The 27,500-nt window shown below is 42.5% G+C and overlaps 1 protein-coding gene across 1 annotated transcript in view; it reads left to right on the top strand.

Annotated features, from left to right (window-relative positions):
• Positions 1-27,500, top strand: part of LOC123517619 (transmembrane protein 272-like) — a 274,354-nt gene that overhangs the window by 100,693 nt on the left and 146,161 nt on the right. Inside the window, exon 3 of the mRNA XM_045277902.1 lies at positions 4,682-4,773. Coding sequence (XP_045133837.1) covers positions 4,682-4,773 — 92 coding nt within the window. The remainder of the gene's footprint in view (positions 1-4,681; positions 4,774-27,500) is intronic.

Raw genomic sequence — 27,500 nt, 5'->3', positions numbered from 1 at the left:
CACCTGTTTGCCCGCGACACCGCCGAGAAGAGAAGCGTCATGCTGTAACTCGCAACACGTCACCCTAGTGCTCTCTCTCTCTCTCTCTCTCTCTCTCTCTCTCTCTCTCTCTCTCTCTCTCTCTCTCTCATTCATTCCACCACTCTGAGCTTCATCACAATCCAGAACAAAGCCACTACGATCTACAGGATTCAAGGGCGTTAATCTCGACGCATTAGCTTTGACGATGTTTTTTTTACTTTTACTATCGATCTTAAAGCACAAAGGTATGCAAAAACCTCAAAGTTAAAAGGAAAAACAGCCGGCAATCACTTTTAGTAACATGTAAACCTTTACGTCTTCTTTCCCTGCGGCCAGTGGAGTGTTGACCCAAAGCAACCCTCGTGCTTACCTTGCTCTGCTATAAATATCAACACTAATGTTTGGTCATCTACACTGACTAACACGTAAAAGCGACCTAAACAGCCTCTGCAAGTTCAGTTTTTATTTTTAACTCTCTGCCAGGGTCAAGATTTCACTGCTGTATCATTATTATATCTCTTAACTAACTCTCCAACTAACGAAACAAATGAATGAACGAGATAAATAGATTAATACATAAATACCTAAATATACAAGCCGCCGTGGTACAGTGGAATTATGCATGCTTTGGGGTCTGAGGGGTCTCCAGGCGCAAGGGTTCAAATCCTGTCCATGGTCCGAGTGTAGGTTGGGCTTCCTCACTCGGGTAACAACCTACATATCTAAGTCATTCAATAGGCAGCTGATTCGGGTTCTCGTGGCTAAGCTGTAGAGTGATGTACATTGAAATTTGAAAGCAGCTCATTATCTATATCATGTACCTGTTTATCTATTCAAATACTCAACCAACTAGTGAACTAAATATCTGACAAACTAAATACTTCAATAGCTGGCTGAGTATTCAACTATATCAAAAACCCAGTTAACTCTAATCACTCAATAACAAATCCAATATCTTTCCTCCGCCTCAGTAACGACCCTTGAACTTTTTACCAAAACTGTATCACTTTTTTTTTTAATTCCTTTCATCGTGTTAAGCTAGAAGGTCTAGCTCAAACATGCCATTTTATATATTTTTTTTTTCTATACTTCAATTTTTTCACGAGGAGAGGAATTCAATTATGTGTTCCAATTTGCTGTTCTCTGTTTACGAGCAAAGCTTATTATCAAACTTACAATAGGTGGCACTCAAACTCCAATAAAATCGTTACAGGTGAAAGTAACAGGTGGCTCTACCCTCCGCTTTCCCTCATTTTTTGTCTCGTGTCCTTTTAAACATTCTCTCTCTCTCTCTCTCTCTCTCTCTCTCTCTCTCTCTCTCTCTCTCTCTCTCTCTCTCTCCTAATCCACCTCTCCCCTTTGCTCTTTCATTCATGCTATTTCTCTTCTCTTCTTCTTAATCTTCCTTTATCAGCTTCGTGCTTTGCTTCTCATTTCTGAGTTTTTATCCCCCTTCTCTTTCTTTCCGTCCTCGTTTCTCTCTTACTCTTCCTCTTAATTATCCTTCTCATTCACTTTCTCTACTCCTCCTTGACCTTTTTTTATTTTTGGGCAGGATGTTCCTCCCCTATCTCCTTCCTTCCCTTCTTCCTCGCTTCCTTTCTTTCTGCCTTCCTTTCAGCTTCGCTTCCCGTCATTTGTAGTCCCTTCCTCATATCAACTTTTCTCATTGACTTTCTTCTAACTTTTCTCTCTTCCATTCGTCATTTGTTCGATACTTTTCCATCTCCGCCTGGATTTCTCGATGTGCTTTACGAAGATGAAGAAGCAAAACACCAGCTATGTATGGAATAAATGTGGTGGAAAGTTAATCAGAGTCGCATTAGGGTTTATGGAGTTCCCAGTTCCGATGTAAATAAGGGGGAACGTTCCTATCAATTCGACCATGATTGCAGTGCCCCTGAGAAATATTTCGTTATTGGAAGGCAAAACTAAATCTGCTTGCCCTTCTGCCTCTGATGTTGTGTGATGCCTGGGGTCTTTCGTGTGTGTGTGTGTGTGTGTGTGTGTGTGTGTGTGTGTGTGTGTGTGTGTGTGTGTGTGTGTGTGTGTGTGTGTGTGTTGTGTGTTTTTTTTTGTATGTGTTTTTTTTGTGTGTGTTTTTGGTGTGTGTCTTTTTCTTTTCTTTTTTTTTTTTTTTTTTTTTTTTTTGTGTGTGTGTGTGTGTGTGTGTGTGTGTGTGTGTGTGTGTGTGTGTGTGTGTGTGTGTGTGTGTGTGTGTGTGTGTGTGTGTGTGTGTGTATGTGTTCTGGCCGCAAATAATCAAGAGTGTTCATCAATGCTACGTATAATTCCCGTCCAAATTTCCGGAAGAGGAGCGACGGATATTTTGTGGCAAAGACCAACTATTAATTCAAACAGTAATTACCGTATTTGTTTTACTACTACCGCTTAATCCACAGCATTCTGGATCTGCCTTGACAATGAACCAATTATCGACACAAGCAAGCGGCGAACAACATTTACCAGACCTATATAGTGACAAAAAAAATCTTTATGTCAAGTAAATAAAAAGGCAAATAAGAAATACTTGAAATTTAAAACGAATGATAATACTAAATCGAGTAAGACGTTCTTAAGGTTAGATAAATGATATAAAACTCTTAATAAGCAACAGTAGCAAATAACAATGAGGATTTGGGGTTTTTTTCATTAATATTATTTTATATTTCTTGTGTCACTAGCCAGTATCCTTCAGGTAAATATAGAACAGCATAACACGGTCAGCGAGCCTCGATATATCAAAATAATAGTCGAAATTAACTTATCTTCCCACAATAACTACGTATCATTTTTTCTTCACTTCATTATTTTATTCTTTTGGTATGAGTGCCTCTACAAAAAGATATCAGTGAGTCGTCCACGGTCACAAGATACTGTTTAAACTCTCAGCAAATACAAAGCACACACAAATAACACAGATAGAGGAATAGATAGTTTATTGACCAGTTTTCAGATTTACGTAAAATCATACCACAGAATCTAAGAACAAAACTCAAACTGAATAAAACTGAACTTTAAGCCTTTCAGTGCTGGGATATATTTTTACTAAGAGTTGGGTATGATTAGACGATTGTATACACATTAGCAAAGGTCTATGGAGGTCAGAAGATTACTGGCCAGAGTCTTCACTATTTTGATCCCCACATGTTTCTTAAACTATATAAAAATCGCTAAATAGTAAACAGAATGAATATGAAAACGCGCCCTTGAACGGAAGGAGTTAAAACAAAACAAATTTGATCCATTAATTGAGATTTAAAGTAACATAAACACTAATTTAAAAAAAACAGGGACTAGTAACATCAAAATGCGTAAACCAAACACTGGGCCATTACTTTAACTACAAAGGCCATGATAAAAGTATCACAATAAATAAAACACCAACCAGTAATGCAAACACGAACTGCAAAGGGTTAGCTAAAAACATGATAACAACTTCAACACTTAATCATACTGTGTCAAAATTTTGTGGATTATTCTACATCGTTCTTTATCATGTTTGCTATTTAAAAGATCGTCCATGCAACCTAGATTAATGTTGTGTCTAACATCAACAGTAATGGGACAAACCTCCACCACAAGCCGTTCAGTCTGTACAGCTCCACAAACCCAGAGTTGCTCCTCTATGGGCAGACCACTTCGCCTTCGCCTGTTCCACCGCCCGCTCGCTATCGCCAGGCTACCCAAACACACGAAAACGAGTGAATGACACTCTAATGCTTTCATTGATTGTGTGGCGGTCTCTATACACACTGTGGAGCGTGAAGGCGTGGTTGATGGTGCGGCACACGGCATATCGCGACCCAGTAGAAACAGGGACACGCTCATGCACTCTCAGCATAAGCTGTTGCATAGAAGGTACAGCGGTGTTAATATAGCCCCTTGTTGTTGTACTCGCGGTTGTGTTAGCTCGGGTGACTATTTCTATACCATACATCAGTGAGTCGTCAAGGAGCCCTTACCTCTCTAATATAATCTTCTTAAAGAATTTGTGCTACCTAAGCATCACCAAGTCGGGGAGAGAAGGGAATCCTGCCTCTGTATAGCACATATCGTTCGGAGTTGACTCCCTCATACTGAACGGTTGCTTAAAGCCCCAATTATATAACTTAATGATCATTGTGTTTCAAGTCAGCTCCCAATTATGACACACACAAACACACCCGCACAAAAACCAAACAAACACACACACACACACACACACACACACACACACACACACACACACACACACACACACACACACACACACACACACACACGAAAAACTATGGAAAAAAGGCAATAAAAACACGAAATAGCACATCTCCCTCTCTTCTCCCCCTTCCCTCCCCACAAAGAAAAACACACAAGTAAGAAAAAATCAGAAGAGAAAAAAAGAAAACGTATCCACTCCCAGAACTGAACCCATCACAAAAACAAAAGAGAAGAAAAAGATAGAAAAGAGTGAGCAAAACGTAAGCAAAATAAACACACAGAAAAATCATCACATTAAACAAAGCATCGTTCAGTTTTCCCCCTCACTCACGCAGGAAAAGAAAAGAAAACGCAAGCAAAAATGTTAAACTCCACCTTCCACGCGACTATGCACAGATGTAACACTAACATTTTGTACACCTCCATTTCCTACACCACTAGCTCAACTCTTCCTTTCCAGATGGCGTTCGAGGCTCAGAGGGAGGAGGAACACTGTCAGGAAGGCCTTGGTCTGAGCCTACATCCCGCCGCTCTTCTCAAGGCTTCAATAGTGTAAGTCCCTCCTCGCTACTCCCTTGCCACGACCCTTTGTCCTACCGTGTCTCCGTGTCTTGGGTGCTTGGGAATTGAAGGTACAACACTTGCCAACCCAAGAGTGCTGAGTGTTACGGAGGTTCTTGCCCTGACTTGCAGCTAACTTTTCTTTTTATTGCGTTTTCTCTCTCTCTCTCTCTCTCTCTCTCTCTCTCTCTCTCTCTCTCTCTCTCTCTCTCTCTCTCTAATGGCTATGCATCCTATAATTGCTTGCAGTTCTCTGTTTGCTCATTATTTCACTCGATGTGTTTTCTTTTCTTCGCGTCTTTATGCATCGGTGTCTTTCCATTATCTAACTTTATCATCTTTTTTTAAGTTTATTTACATTTTCCTTTTTATTATTTTAGTGAGTGTTTCTTTTTTTCCTGTTGCTTTTCACTATTTCACTACACAAGATTTTATCATCTTTCAATAAGTGATATTCTATTCCTTTACTATTTGCACTTCCAACCTCCTGAAATGACGCCTTTATTTTTAGTACTCCTTCATTTTTACATGCCGTATTTGCATTAGGTATGTGACTTTACAGAGCAGCAGAAACAAATACTGTAGCCCTGTATGACGCGTCCCAGGTAAGCACTCTGTTCAGGTAAGTGGACTACACATATACTGCAGTTTGGTAACCTTATTAACCAGGCATTCTCGAGATACGGAAGGGACGAAAAATGTTGCTTTCCCTTACTGATCTCTGACGACCATAAACTCAAACGATTGAATCTCAAGGAAATGTTAATAATGTAAATACTTCTACTCATGTACACACACCAAGGACGAATTCTATACGGAAAGCAATATCAGTAATCTTCACTTCAATAAACAATGGGTTAAAAATGGAAAAGAAATTTCATTCATTCAAAAGAACTTACACATAAAAGAAAAAAAAACATGAAAGTCAAGCAGAGTAAAGATAACGGTCAGAAAATAAATAAATGAAACGCTAAACCCCTTCAGTACCATAACGCGTTTCAATATCTAATCTGCTTACTATTTGGTGATTTTATACAGTTTCAGGAACTTATGTAAGGATTAACATAATGCAGACATTAACCATTAATTATTGACCTCCATAGACCCTTGCTAATGTCAATAAAATGATCTAATTGTACGCAAATCTCAAGGTAAAAATGCGTCCTTGTACTGAAGGGGTCAATTTATGAAAAACCGGACAAATTAAACCAAACCACAAAAAAAACATCAATTATCAAAAAACAATAAAGGAAAACCAGCAAGAGTTGTATAAACACTAAATCAACAAATAAAATGAAAAACTGAGCTGGGAAACATGAGGAACGGCACCACTTCAAGCCAGGCAAACAACGAGGCATGACCTGGCAAAGCAAACATCATTAAAGTGTGGGAAGAAGAAAGAACCAAGCAGAAAAATTTCCATCACCAATCGTTGTTTCAATAAAGGTAAAGGAAAGAGAGCATTAACCCCTTCAGTACCATGGCATATTTCAATCCTTCACTGGGACACATTTTTATTACGAGTTTTGGGTGTAATTAGACGATTTTATGTACTTTAAGAAGATTTTATGGAGGTCAGAAGATCAATGGCCAGAGTTTTCACTATTTCAATTCCCATATAAGTTTCTGAAGATGTATAGAATCACCAAATAGTAAGCAGAATGAATATGAAAACGTATCATAGTTGTGAAGGGATTAATATTCATTCTGTTTACTATTTTGAAAATTTTATACAGTTCCAGAAACTTGTGTAGGGATTAAAATACTGAAGACTCTTGCCATTAATCTTCTAACCTCCATACAATCTTCCCAATGTCAATAAAATGGTCTAATCACACCAAAAATTCATGATAAAAATGTTTTCCAGTACTGAAGAGGTTAAGGTATGCAACACATGGAATGGCACAACAGCTCACCATGTAAACCCAGAGCCATGAATCACACCAAGCAAATATCAACAAAAAAGTATCGGAAAGAGGATAAATACAGGAAAAATTATCATGAGCACTCGTAGTTTGAATGAAGATGAAGACAAACAGTACAAAGTAATACAAGAAATGGTACCACTTCACTCCTAGCAAACACTAAACAGTAAATTAAAAATGCAAATGTAAACAATGAAAAAAAAAGTAAGGACAAACAACAGAAGACAATATAGAATTAAAAAAAAGACAGCAAACACACACACACACACACACACACACACACACACACACACACACACACACACACACACACACACACACACACAGACACACAGAGAGAGAGAGAGAGAGAGAGAGAGAGAGAGAGAGAGAGAGAGAGAGAGAGAGAGAGAGAGAGAGAGAGAGAGAGAGAGAGAGAGAGAGAGAGAGAGAGAGAGAGAGAGAGAGAGAGAGAGAGAGAGAGAGAGAGAGAGAGAGAGAGAGAGAGAGAGAGAGAGAGAGAGAGAGACACAAAAATAGATGAATTAGGAGAGCAAACATCAACAACAGTCTGGAGAAAGGAAAGAATTATAACTCCAAGAAACAGGATCGTTAACCATCACTCCCTCGGTCAAGGTCTCCCAAATGGTCTCACTCGCTCTGAAGTAATGACACACACAGTCGATATCCAGACGTTTTAATGGCTCGATCCACAGGTTGCTGCTGCTGGTTGGTAAGTCACGTTCCTCCCTGGCCTTGGTCCCTCAGTGTCGTGTGTAACACTGGCAATCAATACACGGCTGATCAATAGAGCTATTTTCCTCATTCAGCAACCTCATTTCGTCAGTAATAAAGGAGTTAAGTGAATAAGCGTGATAAGACATGAACTCTCTCAGGCTCCCTTCCTTTTTACGTTGAATATTACTCACTAGTTAGCCCTTAAAGACGTCGTTTTCTTTGGCGCCATGATAAATACCTGTGCCGTGATAGAAAACGGTTTAGTCAGAGTCAGAGAGAACGGGGCAGGATTACTTGCAGGGGAAACAAGTTCATACTTGTTACCATGAAAAAAATATATGGCCTACTGATAGTAATATCATTAAGAAAGCATCAAAAAGTCACTAACTAATATTGAACAAGAACAGAGAAAGGAAGCAAAGAAGCAGCAACAAAAATTATGATTAATGATACGTGCTTATGAAAACGTAGGTGTGTCATTTATTAGGAAACACTGTCCTTTTATCTGCACACGTTACTGTAACTTGAGTGTCCCCTACAGTACTTCCATGGTGTTAATCAAAGCTAAATCAAAATCGTAGCTACAAAACATTACATTGAAACACACACACACACACACACACACACACACACACACACACACACACACATACACACACACACACACACACACACACACACACACACACGATGTTGGGGGACGAAGAAGGTCAAGGGCGATGACCTGACCGACGATAACCTTTCTGACCTCGCCAACACTTCAATTATTCTCTCTCTCTCTCTCTCTCTCTCTCTCTCTCTCTCTCTCTGTCTGTGTGTGTGTGTGTGTGTGTGTGTGTGTGTGTGTGTGTGTGTGTGTGTGTGTGTGTGTGTGTGTGTGTGTGTGTGTGTGTGTGTGTGTGTGTGTAAATGTAATAAAACTTTCATTTTCGTAAAAACTGAGTCTCTTAACATAAACAAGTTGAGCAATATTTTCACGAACATTACCAGATTTATGTAACACGTAACACAGAAAAAAAAAATAATAAAAATGTTGCTGTTCTTCCTTATTTTGTTTTGCTTTTTGCTTTGTTTTGTTTTGCTTTACGTTAAAAATGTTTGGTGGCAATTGTGAAGTTTTCGCCAAATTTGGTTATGTTTACAGATAGAAAAAAAAAGTATTACTGATTCGGCGAAGGAAGGTGTGTGTGTGTGTGTGTGTGTGTGTGTGTGTGTGTGTGTGTGTGTGTGTGTGTGTGTGTGTGTGTGTGTGTGTGTGTGTGTGTGTGTTTGTCAGTCATTTCTTGTCTACAGAAGGTAACTGTTTCTCAGTCAACCCTTCTCTTCCTTCCCTTCTCACCCTTCCCTCTCCTCCCTTCCTTCCCCTGCCTTCCTTCCCTCCGGTTATTATCCTTCCTCACCGATGATATAAATTTTCCCTTGAGTTAATTAAAATATGATCGACTTCTTTTCTTTTGAACCTCCTTTTTCCCAGCCAAACACCAAGACAGGCGTATCCGAGAGACCTCCACCACTCTTGTTAGCATAAATTCATGATCCTTCCGTCACCACCACCACCACCACCACCACCACCACTCTCAAGCTCGTATTCTCAAACACTTCTGTGCTTAACTTCCACAATTTCAAAATGCTTTATTCAAATACATACCAGTTTTTCAAAGTGCTTCATGGTTCTAGAGGCAGAGTGACAAGGTTTCTGCAAGACTAACTGGAAAAATACTCTAGAAAACCCCGCTAATCATCTGCGGTCCTTGAAAAAAGTCGTGGTGAGAGAGCAAAGTGTTTATGAGTACAGCCCTCAGACAGCCTGAAGTGACTGTCAAAGAGGCTGCCAGATAATGACACTCAATGGAGAGAGTACTACTACTACTACTGCTACTCGTACTACTACTACTACTATTACTGCTGCTACTACTACTACTACTACTACTACTACTAGTACTACTACTACTACTACTTCTACGACAAAATAATTACTGCTACAACTACTGATAACAATGAAATTAAAACACACACACACACACACACACACACACACACACACACACACACACGGCTCGGTAGCTCAGTGGTTAGAGCGCTGGCTTCACAAGCCAGAGGACTGGGGTTCGATTCCCCGGCCGGGTGGAGATATTTGGGTGTCTCCTTTCACGTGTAGCCCCTGTTCACCTAGCAGTGAGTAGGTACGGGATGTAAATTTGGGGCTGCCGTGGTACAGTGGAACCATGCGTGCTTTGGGGTCCGAAGGGTCTCCAAGCGCACGGGTTCGAATCCTGTCCACGGTCTGAGTGGAGGTTGGGCTTCCTCACTCAGGGCAACGGTTTCCTAGCGGGTGGGCTTTGAGATAGGAGGTACCCTAAAAAGTATCCCCTTTAGCCCAGAAATTTCCGTGAAAAGCCCACATGGTATAAAAAAAAAAAAATCGAGGAGTTGTGACCTTGTTGTCCCGGTGTGTGGTGTGTGCCTGGTCTCAGACCTATCCGAAGATCGGAACTAATGAGCTCTGAGCTCGTTCCGTAGGGTAACGTCTGGCTGTCTCGTCAGAAACTGCAGCAGATCAAACAGTGAATTACACACACACACTATATATATATATATATATATATATATATATATATATATATATATATATATATATATATTATCGATTGCTGCTCAAATGTCGTTGGCAACAATAACCTTCAATGCTTTCTTTAATTAATGCCCGCTGACTGTGCACTTGCCTCTCACTGGTCACCGGAAATATAGAACACACACACACACACACACACACACATTATCGATTGCTGCTCAAATGTCGCTGGCAACAATAGCTTTCAATGCTTTCTTTAATGCCCGCTGACTGTGCACTTGCCTCTCACTGGTCACCGGAAATATAGAACACAAACACACACACACACACACACACACACACACACCTAGTCTCAGACCTATCCCAAGATCGGAAATAATGAGCTCTGAGCTCGTTCCGTAGGGTAACGTCTGGCTGTCTCGTCAGAGACTGCAGCAGATCAAACAGATCAAACACACACACACAGTCATTCCCTAGCTTCCTGATGAGTTGAATTATTACTTACTGGTAGTTAGTGTGAATAATGTAATTAGGCAGCCTTAAAATGTTGTGTAATCCTCCGTGATCCTTTCTTAATACGAGGACATGAAAATTAATTAAGGCATGGATGTAAATTTTTAAGACTATTTTTATATGTAATGGACACACTGACAAACGAACACACACGCACACACACACACACACACACACACACACACACACACACACACACACACACACAGAGAGAGAGAGAGAGAGAGAGAGAGAGAGAGAGAGAGAGAGAGAGAGAGAGAGAGAGAGAGAGAGAGAGAGAGAGAGAGAGAGAGAGAGAGAGAGAGAGAGAGAGAGAGAATTAAGTCAAAATTTAAAAGTTTTTCATTCACACAATTAATGAGGCCAATCTCACACAACACCCTCCATCGTCAACATAAACATACACACCAAGAAACGCGTAGCGATAACTATCTCAACCCTTCCGGAATAGTGAGGAAAATATTTTTTGAATGGAAACGCTCTCTTATATTTCCAAAACAAAAAATGCAAATTACAGCCTGCGAAGTCTTGTAAAACACCTTGAAAAATATTGAGCATTTACGCGAACAACTATTTTGCAGTTTTAACAGAGAAATGGGAGAAGGAAGAGAAGAGAGGAGGAAGGGATGGAAGGAAGGAAGGAGAGCACGAAGGTCACGGTCAAAATAATGGAGAGAAAAAAAAAAAAGGAAAACGAACTAGGAATCATAGAACAAAAATCTAAATTCTATAATATTAATTGATAAAGAAAAAATATACGTAGAATTCTCCACTGTGATCACACCCCTAACAAAAAAATTCAGTTCAAAAAATGAAATCAACAGTGACCTTACGATATTTGCAAACCACGATTCTAAAATAGAGATGTACTTTATCACTGACCTTTCATTGTGTCGTGAACCTTTAGAGTCCTGTGTCCGTGTGTGTGTGTGTGTGTGTGTGTATAGAAATGTACTTTATCACTGACCTTTCATTGTTTCGTGAACCTTTAGAGTCCTTTCTCCGTGTGTGTGTGTGTGTGTGTGTGTGTGTGTGTGTGTGTGTGTGTGTGTGTGTGTGTGTGTGTGTGTGTGTGTGTGTGTGTGTGTGTGTGTGTGTGTGTGTGTGTGTGTGTGTCTCACTGTTTGATCTGCTGCAGTCTTTGACGAGACAGCCAGACGTTACCCTACGGAATAAGCTCAGAGCTCACTATTTCCGATATTCGGATAGCAGGGAGAAGACGGAGTATCTGAATTTTAATGGTCGACAGGAGAGTGAAGTATGGATGCAAGATATGAAGTTAAAGGGTGTGAAGGAGTTCAGATACTTGGGCTCTCATATATCAGCGGACGGCAACCTGGATGGAGAGATCATTCACCGTATCCAATCGGGCTGGAAGAATTGGAAAAGAACAACTGGAGTGCTCTGTGACCGAAAAATTAGTGCAAGAGTAAAGGGAAAAGTGTTCAAATCGGTGGTTAGACCTGCCATGTTATATGGTGCGGAGACGTGGCCAATAAAGAAAGCACAGGAGAATAAGTTGGAGGTTGCTGAGATGAGAATGTTAAGGTGGATGCTTGGGGTGACAAGGAGGGATAAAGTGAGAAACAATTTTATAAGAGGAACAGCCAAAGTAACGGAGGTGACAAAGAAAGTACAAGAAAGGAGAATGCGATGGTTCGGTCATATCAAAAGGCGAGAAGAAGGATATGTCGGCAGAAGGATATTGGATATGGAAGTGGAGGGAAGAAGACGACGTGGCAGGCCAAAGAAAAGATGGAAGGATCGTATTGGAGAGGACCTGAGGGAGAGAGGATTGAGTGGAGAGGAGTTTGGGGACAGAGCCTTGTGGAGAAGACTAGTGAGGAACAGCGACCCCATATGAACATGGGAGCAGCTGCAGAAGAAGAAGGATAGGCCTGAGACCAGGCACACACCACACACCGGGACAACAAGGTCACAACTCCTCGATTTACATCCCGTACCTACTCACTGCTAGGTGAACAGGGGCTACACGTGAAAGGAGACACACCCAAATATCTCCACCCGGCCGGGGAATCGAACCCCGGTCCTCTGGCTTGTGAAGCCAGTGCTCTAACCACTGAGCTACTGAGCTACTGTGTGTGTGTGTGTGTGTGTGTGTGTGTGTGTGTGTGTGTGTGTGTGTGTGTGTGTGTGTGTGTGTGTGTGTGTGTGTGTGTGTGTGTGTAGGTCAAGTTCTTAAAAATAGCATGACAGTCAAAACAAGTGTTGGCTCTCACCTGCTCTTTACCGAGGAAACTGCACCGCGTTAATTAATAAGCACTGGCCGCACCACTGACGCCAGGTGTTTGTTTGTGCCACCTCATGTTAATGGCGCGTCCATGTGCGTGTGTTCAAGAGGTAAATAATGACGATAATAATAATGGTACTCTTGTTGTTGCTATGGTGGTGGTGGTGGTGGTGGTGGTGGTAGTTTTGTTATCGTGTTTTCTTTTGGTGTTGTTGCTGTTGCTGTTAAAGTTTCTATCACGTCTGTTGACTATTTTGTTCTTCTTTCCAAGTGATTTTTTTTCTTTTTTTAGCTTTTCATTTCCTCTAACATTTCAATAAAGTGCCTGACAGATTTCGACACACAAACTCAGGAGCTTTCTTCATTTCCTTTTATATATTTTCTTGCAACATCACCACCACCACCACCACCACCACCCCCATCACTATTGCGCTGCGAGGAAGCGTGTGTAATCTCCACACAAAACTAATAAATCTCTTCCCTAGCAGAGGCACTTTCCGTCTCTAAACTTTCCTACCACTACAAACACAAACAAATCAAATCTACCGATACATTTCCTTCCTCGTGTCAGATCTGCACGTACATTAATAAAGCAGAGGGAAATCACGACTCCATTTCTACTAGACACCTTTCCTGTCACTCAACCTCCTCTCCAGCACAAACCCCAATAAATAACAGAGGTTTTAACGATACACTCCCTCGCCTGTGTCAGTGGAGCACCTTTATTGAAGTGGCTCGTGTTGCTATAAAAGGAAGGAAATGATTGACGGAACAAGACTCCATTCTCTCTAATGCTGCATCAAAACACGCGTAAAGTCCAATACATCAAAGGAGGGAAGGAGTCTCATAGGCGGGTTCGTGGCTGTCCAGAGACTCAGTAAATCAGGATGAGTGTTTCGCGCCAAAAATAGAATGAATGGAGGGTTGGCCAGCAAAGGATGAAACTCTAGACACCTTTGATACTCAGGAAACTTTATGCCATCGAGCCGTGCAACACACAGCTCAAGGGAGAAGGGAGGCGATCGATGCCTCAGCCTGTTGTGGTGGTGGTGATGGTGGTGGTGGTGGTGGTGGTGGTGACAGAGTATGAATGCTTATAAAGTAATCAGGCTCTGTGTTACGTAAATGACGAAAATGGTATTAACAAACATGGAAAACATTCTAAGAGCTTCATTAATGGAAGTGACATGAATAGAGCAGCTGTCAGTCACACAAGACCCTGCCGTGATTCAAAGGCGGCTGCGAACTCTTATGATTGAGCGTGAAAACCATAACTGATCAAAGATGTAAGGAGTATGTAGATTCTGAAACACTTCTGCACAACATCCCGACTCTAATAGAAGGTATACAAGCTTTTAAGGTGTCTTTTAATCCCTTTAGTACCACGACGCGTTTCCATATTAATTCTGCTTAGTATATGGTGATTTTTTTACAGCTTCAGAAACGTATGTGGAGGATTAAAATGGTGAAGATTATGGCCATTAATCTTCTGACCTCCATAAATAAAATGGTCTAATTGTACACAAATTTCAAGGATAAAATGTTTCCCATTACTGAAGGCTTAAATAAATTAACAAGACTTCCGCATTAGTAACATGATAAACGATTTTGAAAAACTGGTCAACCATCTCTGTGGCTTTTGAATATAGTCGTGATGAGACAGAAAGGTGAAATGGTCTAATCATACACAAATCTCAAGGAAAAAAATGTGACCCAGTACTGAAGGATTACAGGTTATACTGATGAATTAACAAAACTTCCGCATTAGTAACATGATAAACGCTCTTGAGAAACTGGTCAATCATCTCTGTGGCTTTTGAATATAGTCGTGGTGAGACAGGAAGGAGTTTCAATATATGAAGTTAACTATGTACCGTATGTTCCCCAGACGGACTTCCCTCATGAAGATTCCACACACAAGATTCTAGTAAAGTCATCATCTCTGTGTTTGGTTAGGGTAAGGTTAGGCTGAGGGATTATCAAGGGATTTACAATTTTGAGGTTAAAATTTTGATGGAGGAACACAGATAATACATAATTCTCTTCTGAAAAGTTTACATGATTAAGAAATAAAATGAAAAAGTTGTAATCAGGGGAAGGGATGAAAAGAAAGAAATCAAATATATAACAGAGAATAACAGAGAGAGAGAGAGAGAGAGAGAGAGAGAGAGAGAGAGAGAGAGAGAGAGAGAGAGAGAGAGAGAGAGAGAGAGAGAGAGAGAGAGAGAGACAGACAGACAGACAGACAGACAGACAGACAGACAGACAGACAGACAGACAGACAGAGAGAGAGAGAGAGAGAGAGAGAGAGAGAGAGAGAGAGAGAGAGAGAGAGAGAGAGAGAGAGAGAGAGAGAGAGAGAGAGAGAGAGAGAGAGAGAGAGAGAGAGAGAGAGAGAGAGAGAGAGAGAGAGAGAGAGAGAAAGAGACAGACAGACAGACAGACAGACAGACAGACAGACAGACAGAGAGAGAGAGAGAGAGAGAGAGAGAGAGAGAGAGAGAGAGAGAGAGAGAGAGAGAGAGAGAGAGAGAGAGAGAGAGAGAGAGAGAGAGAGAGAGAGAGAGAGAGAGAGAGAGAGAGAGAGAGAGAGAGGAGATTAAGAACAGGTACGATCTGGTTAGAGAGAACAAAAGTGACACGTGCCAAGAAATCATAAACAAAAAATGAGAGCAGATAAAACTCTATCAGAAAACTGTAAAAGAATGAAAACCAGCGAGACACAAAACAGAGGAACAGAACAGCATGCAAGAAAAATACAGCATACAATATAAAAATACGACACAACACGACACAACACAGCACAGCACGGCACAGCACAGCACAGCACAGCAACAAGCGGGGGATTATTATGCATGCATGAAAGACAGAAAAGTGGAAAGAATAATTTGATGAAAGGTAGAGAGGTGGAAATAAACAAAAAATAAATAAATAAATAACGAGAGCTTTGAACCGGAAAAAAAAAAAGGAAAAAGTATATGATGAAGGGAAGATTGATTAGTATTTCCTCTTTTTCAATTATTCTTCCCTTTTTCCCACCTTTTGTCATCTGTCCGTCACTGAATTGACTGACCTCGTATATTAATTAACAGGGAAAGGTCAGAGGAGGTCGGCGGGAGGTCACCGTTCAAGGGCAGTATAGAAGGTTTCAATAACTGCAACTTAATCCATTTTTCACTTTTTTATTCAGCTTATAGTTAGACGGATTATTCATCATCATCATCGTCATTATTACAACCACCACCACCATTATCTCAGTCACTATTAATTGCTAAAAAGAAAAGTGAAGCTGCGTAATAAAGGGCAACGATGAAAGTAGTAGTAGTAGTAGTAGTAGTAGTAGTAGTAGTAGAAGTAGTAGTAGATGTTATTCTTATAGTATTGTTGTTGTTGTTGTCGTTGTTGGTAGTAGTAGTAGTAGTAGTAGTAGTAGTAGTAGTAGTAGTAGTAGTAGTAGTAGTAAAATTAGAAGTAGTAGTAGATGTTGTTATAGTATTGTTGTCGTTGTTGTTGTTGTTGTTGGTAGTAGTAGTAGTAGTAGTAGTAGTAGTAGTAGTAGTAGTAGTAGTAGTAGTAGTAGTAGTAGCAGCAGCAGCAGTAATAGGATGAGTAACAGCGTGGGAAGAGTAAAAGAAGTGGCAGCAGTAGCACCAGTAATAACAGCAACAGTAACAGTGCTCGATGTAAAAGCATGACCAGTATAGTACAATGGCAACAAAAGAACTAACATGTTACGCTCTCTCCAGCAACAGCAGCAGAAGCAACAGAAGCAGTAGTAATAGCAGTTGCCGTATTACCAACACTACTAATAATTTACTCCCACCGTCATCCCGCATTCCTCGCCGGTCGTCACACGCAACTCAAAATGATAATGGTCACCGCTGCTCGCAACACTCACCCACAAAAACGCGGGGAGTGGAGGGAGAGAATAAAATAATCACTTCCTCCCCTGGTATGCATATTTCTACTACCACTGCTGCTGATGATGATGTTAATAAAAAAGACCAGGATTTGTCTGATTTTACAACTCACTGCCTCAACAAGATTACAGCACGGGTTCAAAGAGGGGTAAAGGTTATTTCAAACTGAAGGGAGGTTTACCAAGTGACTACCAAGAGGCGTGTTACTTCACATACAATACGGACTCAGACACCATAAGCAAAAGGTCTTATTGAGGACCGGCAAACTTGATCGTAGAGAGGAAAGTTCACACACTCGTAACGGTGATTGCTGACTGTGAATGAGATTTACTTGATTTAAGTCCATATCACTTGCAATAGACATATTATTCATTCATTACTGGGACACATTTTTACCTTGAGTTTAGTGTGATTAGGCAATTTCATGTACATCAGGAAGTGTCTATGGAGGTCAAAAGATTAATGGCCAGTCTTCACTACTTTAATCCCCACGTAAGTTTCTGAAGCTGTGTAAAATCAAATAGTAAACAGAATATGAAAACATGTCCTGGTACTGAAGAGGTTAATATACAAGAGACACGATTTATCATTATCATACATAAGACGACAATCAAACTTCACAATCTTATGTAGGTTATTCCAGGCTGTGTGTGAGGTTTACTTGATAGAATCTGACTCCATATCTCTGTGCTACTTCATGTCCCATTCCAGACGGTAGGGTGAATGTACAAATAAGAGGCGCTGCGTGACTCGATCTGGGGAACATGTTGGGTATAAATTGAACTGGTGTTATTATATTAGTATATATAATTAATTCGAGGGTAAGACAGTAATCAACGTGATGGTAACATATAATAATAATAAAACACGTCAACATTAATTTCAAAATAAATACATCTAGAAAAAATAATTACTCTGCATGACGGAGAGTAATAAAAACGTCAAAAGAAACCATTATTGGAAAACATACTGCAAGTCCAATATTGTAATGACAAACACAAACAACGTGGAACAATAAACAAAACGATGAAGACACATGATGAGTGATGGCAACAGGAAATACTCGAAACGACAAGGGTAAACAAACACCAGCGTCGAGTGATGCATGGAGTGGAAGTAAAGAAACACCGTGAAAATACCACAAAATGAGGATTAGAAAAGTAGGAGAAAAAAGGCGGGAACATAGCAGTGTAATCAAGCATTCCAGACATTTCCCGCCTCTTGCTGCCGCCGAGACGAGCCGCCAGGTGTAAGGATAAAAAGGAATACAAAGAAAAGTCAAACACCAACAGATCTTTTGGTACTTTTCGAGACTACTTCCAACTAGCTACTGGGAAGAGAGACAGGAGAGTACAGGAGAAGGCTCCTCCCCACCCACCGCTCTCTCCAACTTTCGCTGGCAAGCAAAATAGTCAGGGAAAGTACCATGCAGTATGGGAAAAACTGACATGGAATTTTCACAGGAAAGAATGAAAGATTTTACTACTATTCACCCTACGGTGAATTCTACATGTTTATCTGAAAAGAGGAAAGAAAACAGTAATAACAATAATATCGTGTTTAATTATTCGGACAATGTTACGTTCACCGGTTAAATGGGTAAGATTGGCATAAACAATAACAATAAAAAAAAAACACTGGAGGTTCAACTGGTGAGGATATGCAAAGGGGAGCACTTAAGAAGCTATTTAATAACCCAATAACAAAACACACATGAAAATGACATACACATATAGATATAACACACAAATAAATATAACAAAGAACCCAACTTAACAATACCTAACAATAATACTAATCCTATATGGAGGCAATGTGAAAAAAACGGGACGAGGGGAAGTGATACTTATGAGGTGTCGCAGTGGTGAAGTGCTGGGTGATGTGGATCCCACGGTATTCCAAGAGGCGTTGTGTTCACTGGTTGAGGCCTTGACCTCGACTGACTTCCAAAAATCAGGGAGCTCGCTTAACACTTCCGCTTGAGTCGAATGGGGCCGCGTGAATCCAACTTCGGGACAGTAGCGGGGCTTCATGAGACGGTGACGTGGAGGGGAGGTGGAGAGGTGGCGAACGAGGTAGCAAGCGGAGGAGGTGATGGTAGTGGAGTATGTTACGGGCGGGCCGTAACATTTCCTCCCCCCTATGATGATGTTGTCCACCCCCTTGATATGGTGGACTTCCAAGTTGAAGGGTTGAGTTAACAAAGCCCACCTAAGAATGCGTTGGTTTCGGTTCTTCATGGCGTGAAGGAAGGCCAAAGGGTTGTGATCGGTGAAGACCTTCGTAGTTTGAGGGCCAGGATGAAGGTAGCACTCAAAACGTTGGAGCGCCAGGACGAGTGCCAGAGCCTCCTTCTCGATGGTGGAGTAGTTGAGTTGGTGTTTCTTCAGCTTGGCGGAGTGATAGGCGATGGGATGGAGGATGCCGCTTGTGGGGTCCGCTTGTAGGAGGACAGCACCCACTCCAACTCCACTCGCGTCCACTTGTAGATGGAAGGGGCGGGAGTGATCTGGCGTCCAGACCACTGGCTCCGAGGAGAGGAACGCCTTAAGATGTTGGAAGGCTTGGTCGCAGGTCGGGGTCCAGTGGAAGGGGACGGAAGTGCTGATAAGGTCCGTCAGGGGGACGGCCAGGGTGGAGAAGTTCCTACAGAACCGTCTGTAGAAACCGGCCATCCCCAAGAACCTCATGAGAGCTTTCCTGGTGGTAGGGACAGGGAAGCCAAGGATGGCCTCCACGTTTGCTCTCTTGGGGCAAACCTTGCCGTTCCCCACCACATGTCCCAGGTAGACCACCGTGGACTTCCCGAAGGTGGACTTGGCCAGGTTGATCATAAGACCGGCTTCCTGCAACCGACCCATCAGCCTCCGGGTAAGGGCCCTACGCAGTCCAGAACGATCTTTTCGAAGGGCTCCGTCTGAACTGGAATAGGCGTCAGAGGAGCTGGCACAAAGCGTTCGTTAGGCTTACCCACAATTTGACATATATAACTTATTTTTACATAGTGTGACACATCTTTTTTCATTCCTGGCCAAAATAAATGTTGAAGAGCCTTCTTGTAGGTTTTTTGGATGTCTAGATGACCTGACAATCCATCATGAGCTAGTTATATAATGGCTGGTCTTACAGACAAGGGGATGACAACTTGATGTGTTTCTGACCAGGTGTCTAGTTATTTCAGTTCAGGGGGTCTGTAGGCACACATCATGACTCCTTCCTGATAATAAAAACAAGGCAATTTAGACATATCTTTTGTCTCACTGGCAACATGTCTGATCTTAGCCAAAGTGAGATCCTGTTCCTGAGCATTAATCAAATTCTCCTTTGAAATGATGTTATTGTACAAGTTGTCAGTAGAGGCAATCATTGGTGGAGGAGGTGGTGAAAGGGCAGGGGACTTGGACTGAGACCTGGTGACTGCACACACTGGGAAGAAGTGAGGGGATGTTTCGTCCAGGGTCTTAGTGGGACTTTCTGTTAAGGGAGAATCAAGAACAATTAAGTTTGGAACAGCCAAGTTACCCGCAAGATCATTACCCAGTACAAGATGTACCCCGGTACTGGCAGTTCACCAGGTTTAATGGCTACCTCAACCTCTCCTGAAATGAAAGGGCACTGTAAGCTAATATTAGCCAAGGGATAGGAGAGCTGTGATTCGAGACCTGTAAGGATCACCTTCTCCCAGTGAAAGCCTGTTTGATGTTAGGGATGACATCTTCCCTTAAGATGGATTGGGCAGCACCTGTATCACGCAGAACCTTGACATTTATTGCCTTGTCTTTACCATCAGTCAGGGACACTTTACCTTGATACATGTACGAGTCATAAAGTTCTAGAGGAGAGTTGACAGGGTTAGCTAGGGCCACTGGTTTCTTGTTCTCAAATGTGTTAGGTTTAGGGGCCACAAAAGAAAGTTGACGTTGAGAGGCCTTGCAATTTGGGTGTCTACATTTTTGGATCGTGTGACCTGGTTTCTTACAGTATGTACACCAGGGGAATTATATGCATTTGGCGAGAATCCGGTCGGCTTACCACCCGCCCCCAAAACCTTCCCCAAAGGAGGACCTAACATTAGATGGTGAACCACGACCTCTACTACCCAGGGATCCCATCAACAAAGCAAAGGCATCAGCCACTTTAGCGGCAGACATAAGATCACTCTCTCCCGTTCTTCCACATGCCTCAGAATATTAAAGGGTAACTTGTTCTTCCATTCTTCCAGGACCATTAGATTGAGCAACTCCGAAAAGGTGGTAATGTTAAGGGCGGCTAACCATTTCTTAAATTGTCTTAGTTTCTCACTAGCAAATTCAACATAGGTGTGAGAGTCTGGTTTCACATACTTTCGGAACTGTTGTCTGTATCCATCAGAAGTGATAGAGTAGGCGTCTAGAATGTTACCTTTGATCTCTTCATATTCTACCTCATCACTAAGGCCGTTGTATACCCTATAAGCTTTTCCTACTAGCTTAGGGACAAGGAGAGACACCCACTGATCCTTGGGCCATTTATTCCTATTAGCAATGCTCTCAAAAGCGCGAAATGACCCGTCAACATCAGATTCATCAAAAGGGGGAACTAGCGGAGCAGCTGTAGCAGGATTAAAGCTTGCTAACTTTTTCTTTATATCTATTTCTTCCCTCTAAACTTAGCGTCATTTCGTAGGGTTAACTCCTGAATTTCTAACTCTTTCTCCTGCCTTTTAAGTTGTAACTGAAATTCTCTCTCTTTTTTCTTTCTTTTTCTGTAGTTAGCTTTTTTTTTCTGCCTGTAGTTGCATTTCTTTCTCTTCTTTTCTGCCTGTAGTTGCATTTGTTTTTGTTTTCATGCATCCGGTATTCTAGTCTAAGCTTCTCAATTTCCCACTGACTTATCCTACTCTTATCCTGTTCTTCCTGGGGACTGTGTATTATAGTCCTCGTAGAGGCTGCTGACATGGGAGTTAACTCTTCTATGGCATTTCCTAGCAACTGACCTTCTTGCACTAGATGTTCAACAACTACATTCTTAATGACCTCTTTAGTCATCTGAGATGTGATGGGAACATCAAAATGTTTAGCGATGGCTTTCCATTGGTTCTTTTTTTATATTAGCATCTTTAAGTTGTTCCAGAGAAGGGTCAGCACAAAAATCTTCAACGTTAAACTGAGCGGAAGCCATATTAAGTAGATGTTAAACAACAACAACAAAAAAAATGATAAGCGAATTACTTAAGTGAGGAACTTGGCAGAGTGATAATAAAGGCAACCTTGGAAATTACCTAGATTATACTTAAGTAAACACTTATGAGTACAATCACTAATGAGGGGTAAACTAGAGAATTACGGCATTAAGAGGGATCCGGATTACTCTAGTTACGAGACTTGAGAGTGAGGAGCGAATTGTACTGAGACTTGTTATTGATAAGGAGGCGGATTAGTCTGAGAGACTAGTTAAAATGGCCAATTCTAACTAGCGAGAAAAATGATCCGCGAAGTGAGGGATTGAGGGTTCGCATGAACATATGATGATCCCAACACTTGGATAACACTTATTACACACCTGCCTATGTGCAAAAATAGAGATAAGTGCTATCGGTGAACACGCCTTTCTACCTGGTTTCCTGCTCTACCACTGCTATGCGATACCAATGAAAGTCACGAAGCACTTTTAACCCAAAAGGAGCCACTTGATCGCACAAAGGTAAATTTAAACCACACGCAGAGTAAGTCACAGAAAAAAACACATCAAAGTCACAACACCACAGAAACACAAAAAAATAATGTAATCACAGAAAAAAAGTCACTGGAAAAATGGAACACTGAACATGGGTTATAATGGTCCTGTCACGGTCGCCAATTGTTACGTTCACCGGTTAAATGGGTAAGATTGGCATCGGGGAGCCGGTGAACAATAACAATAAAAAAAAACACTGCAGGTTCAACTGGTGAGGAAATGCAAAGGGGCACTTTAAAAGCTATTTAATAACCCAATGACAATGAAACTGACATACACATATAGATATAACATGAAACACATGAAACTGACATACACACACACACACACACACACACATATATATATATATATATAACACAGAAATAAATACAACAGTAAAGAACCCAACTTAATACCTAACAATAATACTAATCCTATATGGAGGCAATGTGGAAAACACGGACGAGGGAAGTGATACTTATGAGGTGTCGCAGTGGTGAAGTGCTGGGTGATGTAGATCGCAAGGTATTCCAAGAGGCGTTGTGTTCACTAGTTGAGGCCTTGACCTCGACTGACTTCCAGAAAATCAGGAGCTGCTTAACACTTCCGCTTGAGTCGAATGGGGCCGCGTGAATCCAACTTCGGGACAGTAGCGGGGCTTCATGAGACGGTGACTCCACGTTCATGAGACGGTGATGTGGAAGGGAGGTGGAGAGGTGGCGAACGAGGTAGCAAGTGGAGGAGGTGATGGTAGTGGAGTATGTTACGGGCAGGCCGTAACAACAAGAAGAGAGCTTGCTGCGGGTTATCTTTTAAATATTTGTCATTTTTATTTTTGAATGATGCAATGGAAGTGCTGTTTACAATTTCTGAAGGAAGCTTATTTCAGTTATTAACAATTTTGTTAAAATAAAAGTGCTTGGTCTCGTGGGATTTTAAGCGTTTTGGTGTAATCTTAAATCCATTATTCCTTATCATGTTAAAACTTGGAATGATTAATGATAGAATAATTATTAGCTTCAAGGTTGTTATATCCCTTAAAAAAATTTTGAAAACTTATCCTCTTATCCTGCGCTTCGTTAAGCTGAATAGATTTAATGCCTCCAGTCGTTCCTCATACAGTTTATTTCTCAATCTCTGAATCATTCTAGTAACTCTACGTTGCATCATTTCCAGTTTTCAATGTCTTTTATGTAATATGGTGACCAGAACTGCACACAGTATTCAAGCTGAGGACGCACCAGTGAGTTATATAGAGCAAGTATAACCTTTTCAGATTTAAATTCTTCCAATGAATCTTACTAATTTATTTGCTGTCTTCACTGTTTCTCTGCAGTGCTGACATTTTTATTCTCACCACTTGCCAGAGACACATTATTCATCACGTATTTTCCTTGTACATTGTTATTTCCTATGTCTAAGACCTTGCACTTTTCGCTATTGAATTTCATCTGCCATTTTTCTGCCCGAAATGTTGATTCATTGATATCACACTATGGAGGAGGAGGAGGAGGAGGAGGAGGAGGAGGAGGAGGAGGAGGAGGAGGAGGAGGAGGAGGAGGAGGAGGAGGAGGAGGAGGAAGAATACTAACACAAATGAACACAAAGGAAAATCAAACATAAACATCCCAGTTGATCCTCGTGGAGTTGTCTGTGAGGATTATATAGAGATAAATAGAATGGCACAGGCGAAGACTCCTCCCCTGCACCGCTTCTTCCTCCAGCCAGAACTAGTGAAAAAGAACAAAATAAGCAAAGAAAAATGAATAACAGCGACATTCCGTACGCAACACGAGACAATTTTAAATGCAATATGTTACAACTGCGGAGGAGGAAGAGAAGGAGAAGGAATACAAAGGAATACAAATGAAATCCAGAAAGCAACAAACCCTTAACCCTTTGATTACCATGACGCGTGTTCCATACTCATTCTGGTTACTATTTGGTGATTTTATACACCTTCAGAAACATATGTGATGATTAGAATAGTGAAGACTGTGGCCATTAACCTTCTGACCTCCATAGGCCCTTCCTAATGTCAATAAAATCGTTTTCTCATCCCCAAAAAATCAAGGTAAAGATGCGTCTTAGTATTGAAAGGGTTAAGTCCTTACAAGGCTGTTTGTGTAGCTACTCTATTCTATTAGTGACAGAAGTAAGATAGAGAGAGACAGGAGAGCAGAGTGAGAGAGACACGATACCAGGAGAAAAAGAAAAAGGAGAATGGGAAGAAGGGGGATGAGGAGAAAGAAAAGAAGGAAAAAGAAAAGGAAAAGGAGAAAGAGAAGAAGTAAGGACACGATAGACACAGACAAAATCAACTTCCTGGCCATTAATCCTTCCAAAATAGCTTAGGATTCAATGGACTGTCGTATCTAAAGTGAGTGATACAGCGTGGTAAAAGACAACAGCTTCACCTCACCGTCTGAATATTTTCTTTGCCTGAGTGTGATAGGAAGGGAAAGAAAAATCATACAGCACTCAGAGGTTGTATGGAAGAAGAACAACAACAGAAACAAGAACATGAATAAGAACAAGAAGAACAAGAAGGAAAAGAAGGAAAAGAACAAGAATGAAGGAAAGAACAAAAACAAAAAAGAAAAAGAAATAAAGTAAGAAAGAAAATAAAGGGGAAAGAGGAGAAAGAGGAGGACGAAGAAGAGGAAGAAGAGCAGGAGGAAGAGGAGAAGAAGAAGGAGGAGAAGGAGGAGAAGGAGAAGGAGGAGGAGGAGGAGGAGGACGAGGAGGATACTTTAAGAGAGAAGTGACGGAAAGGTCAGAAAGAGGACAGGTAGAGGACTCAGAGAGAGAGAGAGAGAGAGAGAGAGAGAGAGAGAGAGAGAGAGAGAGAGAGAGAGAGAGAGAGAGAGAGAGAGAGAGAGAGAGAGAGAGAGAGAGAGAGAGAATCTCCTGGAGGTGCAGGGTCTGACAGATCATGTCACCTTCCCCACACATGAACGAGGAGGGACATTAGACCCTGTCATCTCAGACTACCAGGAAGACAAGCTTCAGTGTCATCAGCTGGGGCTCGTGGGCAGCTCTGACCATCACGCTGTACTGACACAGCTGGAAGTGGGCGTGGCTCAGGACGAGGCCACCACCCGCACCATCTGGCTGTGGAACAAAGCAGACTGGGCTTCCCTGCGCCGCGACCTGACCCACACCCCATGGGCCACTCTGCTACAGGGAGGAGCAGAGAGTGAAGCACTTGCACTCACCTCTCACCTTCTCGCCCTCCAGAGACGCCACGTCCCACACAGGGAATACACCACCAGATCGACGGATCAGCCATGGTTTGGCTACCGTTGCCGTGTTGCTGCCGAGGCAAAGTATGCTGCCTGGCTCCGCTACAAGAGGAACCCGACTCGGCGCAACAAGGACCTGCACAGGGCTGCATGCAGGAGGATGGTGGTAACCAGCAAGTGGGCCTTAAAAAAGTGGGAGGAAAGCCTGCGCCGGAAACTGTGTGGCACTGGCGTAGGAAACAAAACTTGGTGGTCTCTTGTTAAGGACAAACAAGGAACTGGCCACCAAGAATCCATCCCTCCCTCAGCAAGCAGGACGGTACTGTCGCCACCAGCAGTAAGGAGAGGGCACAGTTGCTGGCTTCCTTGTTTGCTGGAAAAATGAAGGTCGGGAATCCACAGCAGCCACCGCCTCAGCTGGTCCAGCAATGTGAGAAGACTGTCACCATGGTGGAGGTGACGCATCAGCAGGTGAAGCGATTATTGCGGGGCTGGACACACAGAAAGCCACCGGCCCTGATGACATCAGCCCGCACCTGCTGAAGCGATGCTCCCAGGAACTGGCTGCCCCTCTCACCCAAGTCTTCACAACTTGTGTACGGGAAAACGTCTGGCCTTCAGTGTGGAAGGAGGCTCGAGTAGTTCCTGCACACAAAAAGCTCCAGGACGGACCCAAAAACTACAGACCCATATCCCTGTTGTCAGTGGTGGGTAAAGTGTTTGAGAGGGTCGTGGCAGAGGTGGTGTGTAGCCATCTCAAGGACAATGCCCTCCTCTCAGACCAACAGTTTGGGTTCAGACCTGGAAGGTCAACCTCCGACCTAATGATGCTTCTCACCAGGCATTGGCAGGACGCCCTCGACGACGGCAAGGACACTATAGTGGTTGCTTTGGACATAGCAGGAGCTTTTGATAAAGTATGGCACAACGGATTACTAGAAAAGCTTCGTGCTAAAGGCATCCAGGGTGGCTTGCTACGACTCTTGGGAAATTACCTGCAGGACAGAAGCCTCAAGGTGGTTGTCAACGGGCAAACATCTGAGTCCCTGCCTGTGGAGGCATCAGTGCCACAGGGTTCAATTCTTGGCCCACTCCTGTGGAATATCTACGTGGATGATCTTCTCCAGCTACTGCCAGGAGTCATGGCCTATGCTGATGACTGCACCCTCTCCTATACCTATCCACGCCAGGACAGTGGGCGGGCTGCTGAGGCCATCAATCAGCAGCTACGAGTGATAAAGGAGTGGGGTGCTCGCTGGCAAGTGACATTCGCGCCGGAGAAGACACAAGCAATGGTTGTCTCTCGGTCCCCAGCCGCCATGGCAGCAATGGCAGGAAAGTTGTCTTTTGGCGCTGCTGCTCTCCCACTCCAAGATGACGTCAAGATACTTGGAGTGGAGGTGGATCGAGGGCTGAGGTTTGACAGGCATGTCAAAACCATTGCCAAGAAAGCCTCTCACAGGATCTCCGCTCTCAGAAGGATCGCCAGTTTCCTCGACAGGAAGGGGAGACTGCTGCTGTACAAGGCACAGGTGCGGCCCCACCTTGAATACGCAGCTCTCTCCTGGATGTCCTGTGCCGCCACACACAGAAGGAGACTGGACAGCATCCAACGCCGCGCCATACGGCTAGTAGATGCTGCACTACCACCTCACCCAGAGCCTGAGCGTCCCCTTGATTCACTGGAACACCGCAGAGACGTGGCGGCGATCGTAGTGTTCCATAAGGCACAGGTGCAAAGAGTGCCACATCTGGCAGGGCTGCGTCATCCTCTAAGAGTCACCGCACGGAGCACGAGAACGGTGCTCAATGGTGGTGACGCCGTAGAGGTGCCGCGATCCCACGGGTGTCAGCATCAACGCACCTTCGCAGGACGCG

The sequence above is a fragment of the Portunus trituberculatus genome, chromosome 42 (assembly GCF_017591435.1).
Source record: "Portunus trituberculatus isolate SZX2019 chromosome 42, ASM1759143v1, whole genome shotgun sequence".
NCBI lineage: Eukaryota > Metazoa > Arthropoda > Malacostraca > Decapoda > Portunidae > Portunus > Portunus trituberculatus.
The sequence above is the reverse complement of the archived record's forward strand: the minus strand, read 5'-3'. Positions and strand labels throughout refer to the sequence as shown.